The sequence below is a fragment of the Littorina saxatilis genome, linkage group LG6 (genome assembly GCF_037325665.1).
Source record: "Littorina saxatilis isolate snail1 linkage group LG6, US_GU_Lsax_2.0, whole genome shotgun sequence".
NCBI lineage: Eukaryota > Metazoa > Mollusca > Gastropoda > Littorinimorpha > Littorinidae > Littorina > Littorina saxatilis.
The window spans coordinates 38,712,978-38,728,844 of NC_090250.1; the positions used below are offsets into that span (position 1 = coordinate 38,712,978).

A 15,867-nucleotide genomic window follows, 5' to 3' on the forward strand; every position below is an offset into this window, starting at 1 on the left:
ATCTTCGACGAAGCCCGGACTCTGGTATTATATTTCAGCTTGGATGCTTTAAAATTAATTAATAAGTTTGGTCATATCATTTAAAATCTGAAAATTGTAATCAAAATAGTTTTGTATAAAACAATCCAAAAATAATTTCATCTTATTTTTCATCATTTTCTAATTCCAAAAACATATTGATATGTTATATTCGGATTAAAAACAAACTCTGAAAATTAAAAATATAACAATTATGTTTAAAATCAAATTTCCGAAATCGAGTTAAAAACAATTTTATTGTATTCCTTGTCGGTTCCTGATTCAAAAACAAATAGATATGTTATGTTTGGATAAAAAGCAAGCTCAGAAAGTTAAAAAGAATAGAGGTACAGAAAAGGGTGCTAGCGGACTGAGCGCAACCACTACCGCGCTATACTGTCTGTCAATTTCACTGCCTTGTCCACGAGCGGGGGACTGACGATGCTATACGGTCTTGGAGAAAAAATGCAGTGCGTTCAGTTTCATTCTGTGAATTCGACAGCTTGACTAAATGTAGTAACTTCGCCTTACGCGTCTTGTTCTGCTATAATGAGATCAGAGCACTAGCTACTATATCCCTTTTTCGCTGAGCTTTTGGATGTAATACTTTGGGGGTCAGTGGCATAACTAGCGTGGAAACTGACACACACCTGTGAATATCCTTCTCTTGTAAGCTTACGCCTGCACTTATGTACCATGTACATATTGTATTATTCGCGCCCAATCCCTAATTGCTATGACAGACGCTTTAAGGGCCCTCGTATACCACCACATAATTACATACAAAATGCCTCTTCGTTCAACATACGTAATTGGGCAGCGAGAGTCCAGGCTTGAAATTCGTCGCCAGGCCATTCACTGTAAGGCCAGAAATTCCAGATCCAAAGTAGATCGAAGCCTTGGAAGTAACGTTTTTGCCAGTGACGTCATTTGTGACAGTGACTCCAACGTAGAAAAAACTGCTGTTAAAACTGAAAGAGCTGCCGTAGTGCGAACCAGAATCTGAGCCGAGTTTGTAAAGTTCTGCCCTGGTAAACGTAACCACCCCTTTTCCTGTTTTGTCGAGCTGAAACATGCAATGTATGTTTTGACTGATAGATTATTTGATTGCTTGATTATTTGATTACATTCCATTTCATTTCACTCCATTTACTTTAGTATCCCCATGCTGGGAAATGCTGGTCGCTTCCTCCCAGTGGAAAGCTAGCAGCAACAAGAGTGGCGCTATCCAGGTGTGTGCGTGTTTAGGTGTAATCAGCCACCTGCACGTATGGCAGAATGACCAAGGTCTTTTACGTGCCACTGTGATGACACGGGGTTGGGACATGAATACCGTCTCTGAGTCTGCACATAAAGTTGACCGTTGTCCGTCCCTGTCGTGATTCGAACATGTGACCTTAGGATTACTAGTCCAGTGCTCTACTAACTGATCTACCCGGCCCCCTTGATTGATTGATTGATTGATTGATTGATTGATTGATTGATTGATTGATTGGTTGGTTGGTTGATTGGTGGAGTGAGTGAGTGAGTGAGTGACCGATTGATTGATTGATTGGTGATTGATTGATTGATTGTTGATTGATTGATTGATTGATTAATTGATTGATTGATTGATTCATTGATTGATTGATTTGATTGATTCATTCATTAATTCATGCATTTATTCATCCATTGAGTCATTGATTGCGTTTATGCGTGAATGATTGCTTGCTTGATTAAGTGAATTTAAAGAACGAGTAAGTTGGTAATCTTCAGGCCATTAAATCTTTCTATCGTCTCTCACCGATATGTTTTTGACTAGTTCTTGTCCATTGCGATCCCAGTATGGGTAGCGTGCAACTACCGAACAAGGACCTTGCACTGGAAATCCTTCTGCCGTTCTGGAAAACAAGCAAACAAGACAATAACAGTATAGGCTACCATAGGTATATGATCTTATAAGTTATAGTATTCCCCTTCATTGCCTCTGTCGACCCCAGCTTTTAACCGCTTGTTTCCCCTTATCTAATAAACCGGCTGTAGGGCATAGTTGTCCTGAACGAAATCTTCAAAATCTCCAAAACCGTTTGGTATTCTGGGTAGGGAAATCCTTTCATGAAATGACGCCAGCGCATATCGGCGATTGCACAATGCACTTCGAAGCTGGACTTCCAACCTAATCTCGGTCACACTTGGAATACACGCTACTTGAGTTTGCTTTCCAAACTGATACGAAGCGAACAGGAGCATATGGTCAGTTATCAACTTAACTCACCTCGAACAATGAGATCGACAGAACGTACAGTACACAAATACGAACGGGGAAACTCGGTACCCGACGAGTCGATACTGATACACATGCTCGAGAACTCACGTGCAATATTCAAAGTTACATTTTCTCTTTCTACCCCGGAAGACAGGAAGCCGAATTAGCTCAATCGGTAGAGCGCCCGACAGTAAATAAAATACGATGGTGGTCACGGTAATGATCGAATCTCAAAGAAGTCAAGAACCTTTTTTCAAACTTTTGTTTTACATTTTTTTGTATATATATTTTTTTATATGTTACTTCTCTTTACTGTTCGAACTCGTAATTCTCGTATTTTATTCATGTTAATTCATTCCAAAGGTTTTTAATGATATACTAAAGATCAAATTTATGGAAGGGTGGCATACTTTTCGAGTACTTCAAGTGGACGATTTCCCTGAATTACCCATTCGAATTTTAGTAACATCGGCTTTTGAGAAAAGACCATTGGCCGATTGTATCACCGCACATCGACTGCTTGTAATGGTCGTTAACCACTTCTAATAATAATGTACAGGGTGACCCCTAAAAAATGCAACCCTCAAAAATGCTAACTTCTATATCTGTTGACTGAATCACTTTATTTTTGGGTGACATCAACTTCAGCCTGTGCATGACCCTTCCACAAAATTGCCATTTAAAAAATTGTTCTGCAAATTCGGCGATCGATTCAACAGAACGAGGTTTGACATTGAGCAGTAGCATTACTTACCTGATTTCAACCCTCCAGACTTTTACCTTTTGGATTATCTGAATGTCTGAGTACACACAAACGCCCCCTCCAACCCCTAGAACATCGGTGACCTAAAGAAAGCAGTTACAGCAAGGTTCAGGGCAATCCCTGGACAGGACAGCTTGTTTGCCATTGACAATTTCGAAGGTGTAATTTGAAACACATTTAGGAGAAAAGGTAAATGTCCGATTATTTTACCTACAGACTCAAAACTTTGTAGAATGGTCGTGGACAAACTGACGTTCATGCACAACTATGAACATATTTGCTAAAATCAACTGACTGAAAAAATTAACCCCTTCGTTGTAAAGTTACACTTGCGCAATGTCGCGCAAAGTTCATCCATGACATGAACGCATTCATCCATGGGAAATGCCCTGATCCTGCCTGTAATTGCTGTAATCAAGTCACTGACTCTCTAATGTTGATTAAAGTATACTACGTCATTCGAATTACCCAAACGAAAACAATCTGTAGGGCTTAAATCGGATTACTTTGACTACCACTCAATTTCAAACCTTGTAATGTTGAGTGGATCCCCGAATTTGGCAACTCTTTTTGAAATTGCACTTGAGTCAGACCATTTGATCTATAACATTGTGGAAAGGTCAATCATATGCTGAAGTTTATGTCCTTTACATATGAAGTGATTCGGTCAACAGATGTAGAAGTTAATAATTATGATCATTTTTGTGGGTTGCATTTTTTGGGGGTCACTTTGTACTTCTGAGACTGCACATTGCCACACAACATACACTATTATAATAAAAGACTTTCTTCCAAGATTTACTAAAATCTCTTAGCAGAGAAAGAGAAAGAGAAAAGAGCATTCCTTCACAGACAGCCTATTGGGAGCATCAGACCCTCCTCAAGGGGGACCGAGGTTTACACTGCAAAGTCCCTTTGTGGGGGGACGTATCACAAGTAAGGCAAGTCCTGAGGAGAACCATTGTTTTTGTACATAGACCCGACACGTGATTTTGAGTCTCATCAGTGGTCAGGTGGTACTGCTGATGAGAGTCAGGTGGTTCTGCTGATGAGAGTTGTCAACCCATGGTATCCAACTAAGAAGCAAACCACTCTCTGAATGGTAGCTTCTGTTGGCATGGGAGACTACCCTCATCTGACAACCCCAAGGGGATATCTGTGAAGGGAAACACTTTGATTTAAGGCCAAAGTGTGGAATAGATATTTATTATGAAAAAAATTAGAAATTTAGACAAGTTTTAACCAAGAAATTAGGTTAAAACAAGGGAAATTTGAAAAAAGCCTAAAGGGAGGTAACTCTGTACCAGCCTGCAGATCCAGAAATGGATACGCGAACAAGTTAGATCTAATTTTGAAAAGGTTAAACAGGAAAAGCGGTCAACTTTTCACTGCTGTTCAACACAGGACTTGGTAAAGAAGAAGTTTTCTGCAAGACTCCCGTCGCGATATAACCTTGAATGGTTGAAAACGACGTTAAACACCAAATAAAGAAAGAAAGTTCAGCAAGACTTGTTCAATTGGATCGCTTTAAAGGCGATGCAACTTTCACGGTGACCACATTATAAAACATCAGAAATTGTGAAAGAAACAATTGAAAGTCAGCAGAGACTTTCTTCCGATATTTGTTAAAATCTCTCAGCAGAGAAAGAGAAAGAGAGAAAAACGTATCCCTTCACAGACAGCCTATTGGGAGCATCAGACCCTCCTCAAGGGGGACCGAGATTTACAATGCAAAGTCCCTTTGTGGGGGACGTATCACAAGGAAATCTAGTATATATAAAAAATATATATATATATATATATAGATATACTAGGCTAACTTGACTAAATGTAAAAACGAAAATGAAAAAAAGTTAAACAAACATACCTCGTGGATATGTTAAAGTTTATCTGTTCAAATGAAGCTGTTACTGCAATTGGATAGTCAATCTCCACCAGAAACTCCACTGTAAAAAGAAATAAACGGTTTGTTTAACAAGCTCATTTCTCACCAACAGGATAATACCACGCCGTGGATCGTGTAACTCTGCATTTGCGCCACCGCAACTTTTTATCGCTTCACGCCGACGAAGAGGCAAGCTGCAAGGTAGGTCTCTCACAGAAAATGAAAATGTGTAGGACTTTCAGGCATCATCTAGATTCTTCATTAGTACATTTTAAAGAAGTATATACTCAAGGTCTAAGGTACGTGCTTTTTTAGTCGAAATGTCAGGTTTCGGCAGTTCTGAAGTCCGATTTCTGCTGGAATTGTAGCTGAAATTGCACGATTTGTCCCTTCCTTCGTAACTTCAACGAAACAGCACTAGTTGATGCATTCCCGTGATGATATCCTGTGAGCTAAACATGTCCTTTGTATTCTTGATGAATGCTGTTGCACAATTTTGTCTTTGGGTGACGCACGCGGCAAAAGAAAACACAAACAATTAGACTTCATGTTATACGCCACCGATGCTTGGTGTAATTCGCCACCGCAATTTCACGTCTTGGATGTTATTCGCCACCGCAACTGTCTAATGAATTGCATAATATGTTGAAGAGTTCAGTGATTCTGTCACTTCCAATTGAAAATATTGATTTGGAGTTGTTCAGTTCAGTGTATAGTTCAGCTTTTGTAGAACACGTTTCTGAGACGCACCTGGCGGCGTTTCACTCCCACATTCTTCGTCATTCTTCTTTCCCGAAAAACGTCACGTCTGTCAGAGGCGTTCTTTTCTCTTCCAGCGTCAAACTGATGAGTTTTTGTGTTGTCGCTGGTAATAGGAATGACTGAATTTTAGAATTATTTCACACACATAAACACCAACGAAGCTTAAGAATTTTAGAATTATGTGGTATTTGGCCCCACAATGTTTTTAACAGGAGCGTTCCAGGCCCAGTTTCAGACTCAAGTGACCGCAAATCAAACAGGAAGAGGTAGGTTCCATATTGTCAAACTTAGTGATTTCAGCCATGGAGTGTTTATTGCTAGAATGGCAAGAATCGCTGCGCTCTTCAATCACATATGCTTATACAATAACTTTTCTGACGGGATACGAGTGGTTTTGTTGCAGATGGATTTGGAACAGTCCGGGCAAACCATTGACAGCTTCCTTGATGTCAGTGATGTGGTAGAAGTTACTACTCGACCACCAGTGACTTCGACACCGCAGAAAAAGAAGTCAGAGCAAAAGCAGTGTTTATGCCCAGAATGTGGGAAAACATATAAACACCACCGAACATTAAGAAACCACAGGCTCTTCCATCACACAGAGGGTGGGGGTCCAAGGGTTACCTGTGGGATGTGCAAAAAAACATTCACGAGGTCTGCAGACCTCCAGTCACATGTGAACAAACAGCACATCGGGCAAAAACCATTCGACTGCTCCAAGTGCCACAAAAAATTTGCGTGCAAACGCAATGCAAACCCAAACCGCCACACATGTGTGCAAATCACTAAGTACGCGTGTGATGTCTGTGGCAAAGAGTATAAACACAAATCAACACTCAAGGCTCACACCAACACACACACACACACTTGCTCACTCCTGCCCAAGATGCTTTTATCCTTTCATGTACAGGACGCAGCTTTTACGCCATTCCAAGAAATGTGTTGCCTGAAATGTTGTTTTCAAAGAATTTTGTTTTCAGTTCTGGAATGAACACTTTTGAATAGATCCAGCATATTTTGATTATTATTATTTTTTTTAATTTTTTTTTTTAGTTTGAAAAAGAAGCACTTATCTGAAGTAAGTACGCTATCCATCCTGCCATTCGTCGCCTTACACTAAGTAATGTTCAAACCATGCGGAACGTTTTTGTACATTCTTGTATGTGTAGTCAATCTTCCGAATGTAAATGAATGCATAAGAGAACATGAGGACAAACTTTTCATCAGCGTGCCTTCCTAGAAGTGAAATCTCATTGGTGAAAACGTTGGTCTTCATGTTCTGATGTGTCTTTATTTTGCTGCGTAATCTGTTCAGATCATCACTAGCAGTCATCGATGCATTTCCCACTTGTAAATATAGTATTTTTTTCACTCTTACGGTAAGCACTGTTATATTTCCTATTGATGTCATCATACCCTAAACCTCTTGAATCTCACAGTCCCAGGGACTTTTTTTTGGGGGGTCATATATATATATAAGCACATTCCAGTACATGTGGGTTATACACTCAAGTACAGATAAGCATACTTTTCATACAGAAGAAGAAGAAGTAGAAGAAGAAGAAAAAGAAGAAGAAGTAGAAGAAGAAGAAGAAGAAGAAATACTACAGTTTGATTTGTCAACTCATGGTGCCTTTAAATCCTTTGCATAGGCAAGATCACGCCACTCCCCTGAGTTTAAAACTTGCAGCACAAAAGTTAAAATGCTCCTATCAATTGCTGTCAATTTTGTGACAAAAATAAAGGTTTAAATGCCTCCACGATGTTGATGCGTTTGAAAATAACAATTTGCGTAGTGCGGTGGCGAATAACAAAAAATGCGGTGGCGAGTTACATCTAGCATTGAATTGATGCGGTGGCGAATTACAGAGAGTTGTTGACACTCTGTTTTTATCTGCTTCTTGCAAAGTATATATGGAACTATATACAGAGAAACTACACGTGGAGATTCATAAAACATTAAAGTTATCAGTGAACATGTCCAAGAATAACCAGTAATCTCCGTTTTGTTGCATTTGACGCAGAAACTGAAAATATGCCCAAAACATGGAGAAACGAGAAGAAAAACAGATCGTCACGATCACCAGGGCCATCAAAGCATCAAAAAATATATACAGAAATATAGCTAAGGATATAAGTATGTGAAATGCAACACTTGAGAACATGCTGAGTGCCTAGCATTCTAACAATTTAATTTATCATTCGAGAGACCTACCTCGCAGCTTGCCTCTTCGTCGGCGTGAAGCGATGAAAAGTTGCGGTGGCGCAAATGCAGAGTTACACGATCCACGGCGTGAGTACAGTCAATTCTCTTTCTCTCTCTCTTTCTCTCGTTTTTCGTCTTTTTCTCTCTCTCCCTCTCTCACTCTCATACTCTCACACGCACAGACACATGGACTCACACACACACCAACACACACACATACACACAACATGGACTCACACACACACCAACACACACACATACACACAGACTCAGGCTAACACTTACTGTATTCTTTAACCTCGAAGGACATTGTGTATGTTTTAGCGCCCTGGAAAAAAAGATAGAAAAAACAGCGTATAGACTTCCGTGTTGTTAACACCGTGTTTTACTGAAGGCAAATCGCAATAGAGATGCGTTTGTAAGAATTGTGTCTCTAACTGCTCTGAGGCGGAGCTTTTCATTTTGCATATACAGACACAGACACAGACACACACACAGACACACACACACACACACACACACACACACACACACACACACACACACACACACACACACAGGCACACACTCACACACACACACACATACACACGTTCACACACACACACGCACACCCACACGCGCCCCGCCCCCCCCCACACACACACACACATCCATACACACACTCACACACACTCACACACTCACACACACACACTCACACACACACACAAACACACACACACACAAACACACACACACACACACACACACACACACACACACACACACACACACACACACACACACAGTCACACACACGCTTACTTCAGCTGAGACGGATATTTGGTATTGCCCTGTCGGAGTCTGCGAGGAGGTATTGAACTCTCCCATATAAAATCCTGTCTTGTCACCAGACTGCACCTGTTTCCATTCAGCAAGCTTCTCTGGTGTGCCCCCGTACCGCCCATCGTTCTGCACAGAAATAGACCGAGATGTTAGCGATACGTGCATCTCAGAAGTAATTTGATTGCCTTAATTTTACTCATAACTTTGATTTCTTGATTTAGTGACTGCAGGCTCTGTTGGGCTTGTGCGAGCCATCCATTTCCGACCATAGACATCCTAAGTCTGTACGCTTATCGCTAGATGACATCAAATTGCTCTCCATGAAGAGCGAGCATTATTTTCAGAGAATTTATTTCGTATCGTGCAACGAGTTGATTTTTACCCACTTCCTGGTGCTCGAGGGAAATGTTTTAAGTTCCAAAGCACGGAGCCGGGATATAGGTCAGGAAAGACGGAAATTGTGACACTTGTCGCGTTCCCGGGGATGGATAATGAGTGTATGTGCACTCCGGGCGACGGGCATTAGATTATTTCTCAAGGGGTAATACGTATTACATGTACAACTAAAGTCAGTGAAGAGGGGAGCACAGTTGTGCTTCTTGACAAAACGTATGTTTCTGTTTCAGACATATCGATATTTCTACAATAAAGCAAAGACTTTTCTGAGATTGAGTTTTGTCGAAGTCGAACGATATAGCAATACGACTAGAGTAGACTCGATAGATGACGGGTGTTGTACACAAAACGCGTTCGTCGGTGGTAACCTAGAACAAACCATTGGAGCGGGTATGTTGTTTAACTGTGCCATAAACTCGTAACACAATAGATTAGGTAAGTGTCAGTAATTAGTGTTGAAGGCTACACCTGGAGAGTGTCAAAAGGTTAGTATGATTTTGTTTTGGAAGCTTGAATCGTTCTATTAAAGGCACAGTGCGCCTCCTGTAAACCATCACAGATACTGTCAGGCTTTTACACACAGTACAAACACCCTTCCATTTGAACGCTCACCAAACGGGAACATCCTAGGTGCCCTACGTAAAGAGCGAGCAATTTTCAAAGAATTGATTTTGCGGATTGTCTCAGAGACAATCGGACCGTGGTGCGTTTTGGCGCTAGACCTAACTTTTAAAATCTAAATAATAAATTGACAGCTTGTTACACAAACATTTTTAAATCATAACAGAATTCTTTCATCAAGACAAGATCAATACAATTCGAAGTTTTGAAAGTTTGAAAAAAGAAAAGCCCGGAATCAGAGTCACGCAAGGTCGTGATTCTCGTAGCAGACGACGGTTTATGCCTATTGCCAGTTCCTCTTAACAGTCAAAAGCCATCGCTAGAGTTCTTGTGAACCACAGCCGTTTGTTTCGTGCATAGTCAGAGGTACATAATAACGTGCTATTGCAGATAAGCTCACAGCGAGTCGCATTCAAATTACTAACTGACGACTGCATTGTGAAAAAGGGAAACTGGATCACACGTGTTCACGATGGCTCAGGGGCAACGGATAAACCACGCAAAAATAAATTCTTTGAAAATTGCTCGCTCTTTACGGAGGGCACCTAGGTTGTTCTCAAACGGTGAGTGTTTAAATGAAAGGGTGTTTGTACTGTGTGTAAAAGCCTGACAGTATCTGTGATGGTTTACGGGAGGCTTAATGTGCCTTTAACCTACTGCGACTGGGAATAATTGGGGGTATAAGGCATAATTATTCCCTCTCGTTAAAACGGTTCTGCACACAATCTCCGGCTTTTGCATGGGATAAGGTCCTTTATCCACATGGACACATAGCAAGAATGCTTCCTGACTGACTGACTGACTTCAAGTGTATGGTCCTTGTCTGTGTCTCCTGGCACAATAGAGATTACAAAGCATTGACATGAGCAAGCGACTTCATCTTCGATTCCATTTTTTCTTCAGGGTGGACGTTTTTCAGTTAATTATTGCTTTGTGAATGGGGAGTGTGGCAGTAGAGTCAAGCATTCATGGCCAAAATATGTATTTTCTATCTTTAATAAATGGGGGCGTGGAGATCTGTCCTCTCCTCTACCCCTCCCTCCACTCCGTTCCCCTTCATGCGACATACTTAATTCGATATACTGTTTCAACATAAACAAATATTACTACATTTGTGACTTACTTCGATTACAATGTCCAATGGCTTTTTCACGACATGCAATCCCGAGGTGACGAACGCAATGAATTTGACTGAAACACATTTCAAGACATGCTTTCAGGCACAGAAAACTCGTCAACGCCAGCTTTTGGACGTACTGGTCAGCTCACGTCTGTCCCTCTCTCTCTTTCTCTGTCTCTCTCTTTCTCTGTCTCTCTCTATCTCTCTCTCTCCCAATCTCTCTCTCTCTCTCTCTCTCTCTCTCTCTCTCTCTCTCTCTCTCACTCTTTCAATCTCTGTGTGTGTGTGTGCGTGTGTGTGTGGGGGGGTTATGTGTGTGTGTGTGTGTGTGTGTGTATGTGTATGTGTGTGTTTGTGTGCGCGCGCGCGCGTGTGTGTGTGTGTGTGTGTATGTGTGTGTATGTGTGTGTTTGTGTGAGTGTGTGTGTGTGTGTGTGTGTGTGTGTGTGTGTGTGTGTGTGTGTGCGAGTATGTGTGTATGTGTCTGTCGGTATGTGCGTGTCTGTCTGGGTGATTCTGTGTGTACGACATGACTTCCATTCAATCAATTTCTTCTCCTTTTTACATTTAGTCAAGTTTTGACTAAATGTTTTAACATAGAGGGGGGAATCGAGACGAGGGTCGTGGTGTATGTGTGTCTGTCTGTCTGTCTGTGTAGAGCGATTCAGACTAAACTACTGGACCGATCTTTATGAAATTTGACATGAGAGTTCCTGGGTATGATATCCTCAGACGGTTTTTTTTCAGTTTTTTGATAAATGTCTTTGATGACGTCATATCCGGCTTTTCGTGAAAATTGAGGCGGCACTGTCACGCTCTCATTTTTCAACTAAATTGGTTGAAATTTTGGTCAAGTAATCTCCGACGAAGCCCGGACTTCGGTATTGCATTTCAGCTTGGTGGCTTAAAAATGAATTGATGACTTTGGTCATTAAAAATCTGAAAATTGTAAAAAAAAAATTTTTTTTATAAAACGATCCAAATTTACGTTCATCTTATTCTCCATCATTTGCTGATTCCAAAAACATATAGATATGTTATATTTGGATTAAAAACAAGCTCTGAAAATTAAAAATATAAAAATTATGATCAAAATTAAATTTTCGAAATCAATTTAAAAACACTTTCATCTTATTCCTTGTCGGTTCCTGATTCCAAAAACATATAGATATGATATGTTTGGATTGAAAACACGCTCAGAAAGTTAAAACGAAGAGAGGTACAGAAAAGCGTGCTATCTTTCTCAGCGCAACTACTATCCCGCTCTTCTTGTCAATTTCACTGCCTTTGCCATGAGCGGTGGACTGACGATGCTACGAGTATACGGTCTTGCTGCGTTGCATTGCGTTCAGTTTCATTCTGTGAGTTCGACAGCTACTTGACTAAATGTTGTATTTTCGCCTTACGCGACTTGTTTAGTCATGTTTTGACTAAATGTTTTAACATAGAGGGGGGAATCGAGACGAGGGTCGTGGTGTATGTGTGTGTGTGTGTGTGTGTGTGTGTGTGTGGCCGAACTTCGGTATTGCATTTCAGCTTGGAGGCTTAAAAATTAATTTATGACTTTGGTCATTAAAAATCTTAAAAATTGTAATTCAAATTATTTTTTTATAAAACGATCCAAAATTACGTTTATCGTATTTTTCATCATTTTCTGATTCCAAAAACATATAATTATGTTATATTCGGATTAGAAACAAGCTCTGAAATTTGAAAATATAAAAATTATGATTAAAATTAAATTTCCGAAATCGATTTAAAAACAATTTCATCTTTTCCTTGTCCGTTCTTGATTCCAAAAACATATAGATATGATATATTTGGATTAAAAACACGTTCAGAGAGTTAAAAAGAATAGAGATATAGAAAAGCGAGCTATCCTCCTCAGCGCAACCGCTACCGCGCTTTTCTGTATTGTTAATTTTACTGCCTTTGCCACGAGCGGTGGACAGACGATGCTACGAGTGTACGGTCTTGCGGAAAAAATGCTTTGCGTTCAGTTTCATTCTGTGAGTTCGACTGAGCTTGACTAAATGTTGCATTTTTGCCCTACGCGACTTGTTACCTGTTTGTCCCAGCTGATACTCCAGCATGCTCATCTGCACGAATATGTTCAGAGATGGTTCCTGCCACAAGACCTCTTCGTATTCGTCAAACAGAAGACCTCTGCTAGCTCGTACACGTACGAACATTTTAGGAGAAGGAGAGTTGTCTTGGGGTCTCGTCAGATTGTTACTTATCTGCATAATATTAAATATGAAGACATAAAATGTAGGTGGTTGATGATATACACAGTTGTTGGTGTTATTCTTTCATTTCTAATCATTTTGGGGGTTTATATATTAGCTTTAATCGTCTATGAAATCGGTTAATACTCTCCCCCCCCCACACACACACATCACGCACGCAATAATACACAGTAACATGCAAATGCACGCAGGCAGACACACACACACACACACACACACACACACACACACACACACACACACACACACACACACACACACACACACACACACACACACTGTCAACACGTGGCGCCTGACATTGATAAGAACTTTTTTCTCTATAGTGCGTAATACTTACATCAAAATTGATGATCTGAATGTCCCCTGAAATGAAATTGTGAGAAGATCACATTTATTGTAATTAATAAATTAACGGAATTAACCGACATCAAATAACAAAGTACGCAGTTAGACAAGGGGGTTACCAACTGAAGAACTAATGAACCAACGATTTAACGCGGTTAAGGTTAGATTCAAAATCTCTTTTACGTGAACAACTGCTAAACTCACCCGAACCACCAACACAACAATCCATCAACCAGCCCACAAACCAGCCAACCCTTCAAACTACCAACAAACAAAGCAAAAGAAACGAGCAAACATACACAAACATTAATAGGTAAACCGTACAAAACAAAAGCAACAAACAAACAACAAACAAACATTCAATCAGACAAATAATGAAACAAACAGACAAATAAACGAACAAATAATCAAGACAAACCAAGGCAATTACAAAGGAAAACAAACGCACAAAGCAAAGCAGAGCAAAGGAATCAAGCAGACAAACAAAGCAACCACAAATCAAATGAACAAATTAGCAAAGCAAAACTATGCAAAACTGATCAAAAATAAAAAGCAAAACAAAACAAAACAAGTCGCTTGTTCATTTCAATGCTTGTTATTTTCTCAGGTGCCAGGAGAAAAGGTTCCGTACAACTCTCGCTTACTCTATTACACATGTCGTATGCATTAAGAGCGATTACTTCCCTTTGGTTATTTGATATCTCAACATCGCTCTGCCTCATTCTGTTTGAGATTCTAACACAAAACAAAGGAAAACCAAGGAACAACATAAAATAGCAAAGCAAAATACGCAATACAACAATTTCAGTCTTTATTTAAATTTGGTTATGACCTGGTTCGGCTGACACCTCCGTAAGACAATCGGAAAAGATAATTTGGTCGCTTTTATGTAGAAAGTCAAACCCACGATAATTCAAGGGAGTTTAATCTCCCAACTTCCTTTTCTGCCTTTGTGCCCTTATTTTACCAACCTTGCTTTATAGCTACTGGATTAAAATCCCGTCGAAACTGTCATCACTCTTAAGTCAATTTGATTGGGTTGTTGCTGCATGCATGGAGTGGATGCAGGAACATTTCTCTGTCTGTCTGAAGCTGAAGTCTGGTCATGAAATGCAAACTAAACACGCAGAGAAATTCAAAACAAAACAACAAAACACCACATACCAGAGCCTTGCAAGGTAAAGCTTTGTCCTTGCTGCAAATTCGTGTTGTCATCGTCCACAAGGTCTAGTGTCAAGTCTACAGGTTGGGACAGGTTAGCCAGGTACACGTGAGTCACCAGAGGCTTCCCTGGAGTGATCCTTTTGGCGAAGGACACCCAGTAGCTGATGTCTTTGCTGGCAGCATCAGGTGATATGGTTGTCCTACCAAGACATGTTGACAAAGCTCAGTCATCGTTTTATTTTTATATTTAGTCAAGTTTTGACTAAATATTTTAACATCGAGGGGGAATCGAAACGAGGGTCGTGGTGTATGTGCGTGTGTGTGTGCGTGTGTGTGTGTGCGTGTGTGTGTGTGTGTGTGTGTGTGTAGAGCGATTCAGACTAAACTACTGGACCGATCTTTATGAAATTTGACATGAGAGTTCCTGGGTATGAAATCCCCGAACGTTGTTTTCAATTTTTTGATAAATGTCTTTGATGACGTCATATCCGGCTTTTCGTGAAAGTTGAGGCGGCACTGTCACGCCCTCATTTTTCAACCAAATTGGTTGAAATTTTGGTCAAGTACTCTTCGACGAAGCCCGGGGTTCGGTATTGCATTTCAGCTTGGTGGCTTAAAAATTAATTAATGACTTTGGTCATTAAAAATCGGAAAATTGTAAAAAAAAATAAAAATTTATAAAACGATCCAAATTTACGTTTATCTTATTCTCCATCATTTGCTGATTCCAAAAACATATAAATATGTTATATTCGGATTAAAAACAAGCTCTAAAAATTAAATATATAAAAATTATTATCAAATTTTTTTTTTCGAAATCAATTTAAAAACACTTTCATCTTATTCCTTGTCGGTTCCTGATTCCAAAAATATATAGATATGATATGTTTGGATTAAAAACACGCTCAGAAAGTTAAAACGAAGAGAGGTACAGAAAAGCGTGCTATCCTTCTCAGCGCAACGAATACCCCGCTCTTCTTGTCAATTCCACGTGCACTGCCTTTGCCACGGGCGGTGGAGTGACGATGCTACGAGTATACGGTCTTGCTGCGTTGCGTTGCGTTCAGTTTCATTCTGTGAGTTCGACAGCTACTTGACTAAATATTGTATTTTCGCCTTACGCGACTTGTTTACTTTTATGTTTATCTTTTGTAAATGTTTTACGTGTGTATATATATATATGTATATATAAGATTAGAGTAGTCCCTCTCTGGGCGAGGGCTGGTTGAAAAGAAGCTCGTTTATATTGCTTATGCCACAAC

General features: G+C 40.1%; 1 protein-coding gene across 1 annotated transcript in view; it reads right to left on the minus strand.

Annotated features, from left to right (window-relative positions):
- LOC138968010 (CD109 antigen-like) overlaps positions 1–15,867 on the minus strand; it is a 73,576-nt gene that overhangs the window by 56,248 nt on the left and 1,461 nt on the right. Inside the window, exons 3-11 of the mRNA XM_070340571.1 lie at positions 14,606–14,805; positions 13,434–13,459; positions 12,910–13,084; positions 10,848–10,915; positions 8,687–8,833; positions 8,165–8,207; positions 4,894–4,972; positions 1,802–1,898; positions 827–1,084 (exon numbers count right to left, since the gene is read on the minus strand). Of these exons, the coding sequence (XP_070196672.1) occupies positions 827–1,084; positions 1,802–1,898; positions 4,894–4,972; positions 8,165–8,207; positions 8,687–8,833; positions 10,848–10,915; positions 12,910–13,084; positions 13,434–13,459; positions 14,606–14,805 (1,093 nt within the window). The remainder of the gene's footprint in view (positions 1–826; positions 1,085–1,801; positions 1,899–4,893; positions 4,973–8,164; positions 8,208–8,686; positions 8,834–10,847; positions 10,916–12,909; positions 13,085–13,433; positions 13,460–14,605; positions 14,806–15,867) is intronic.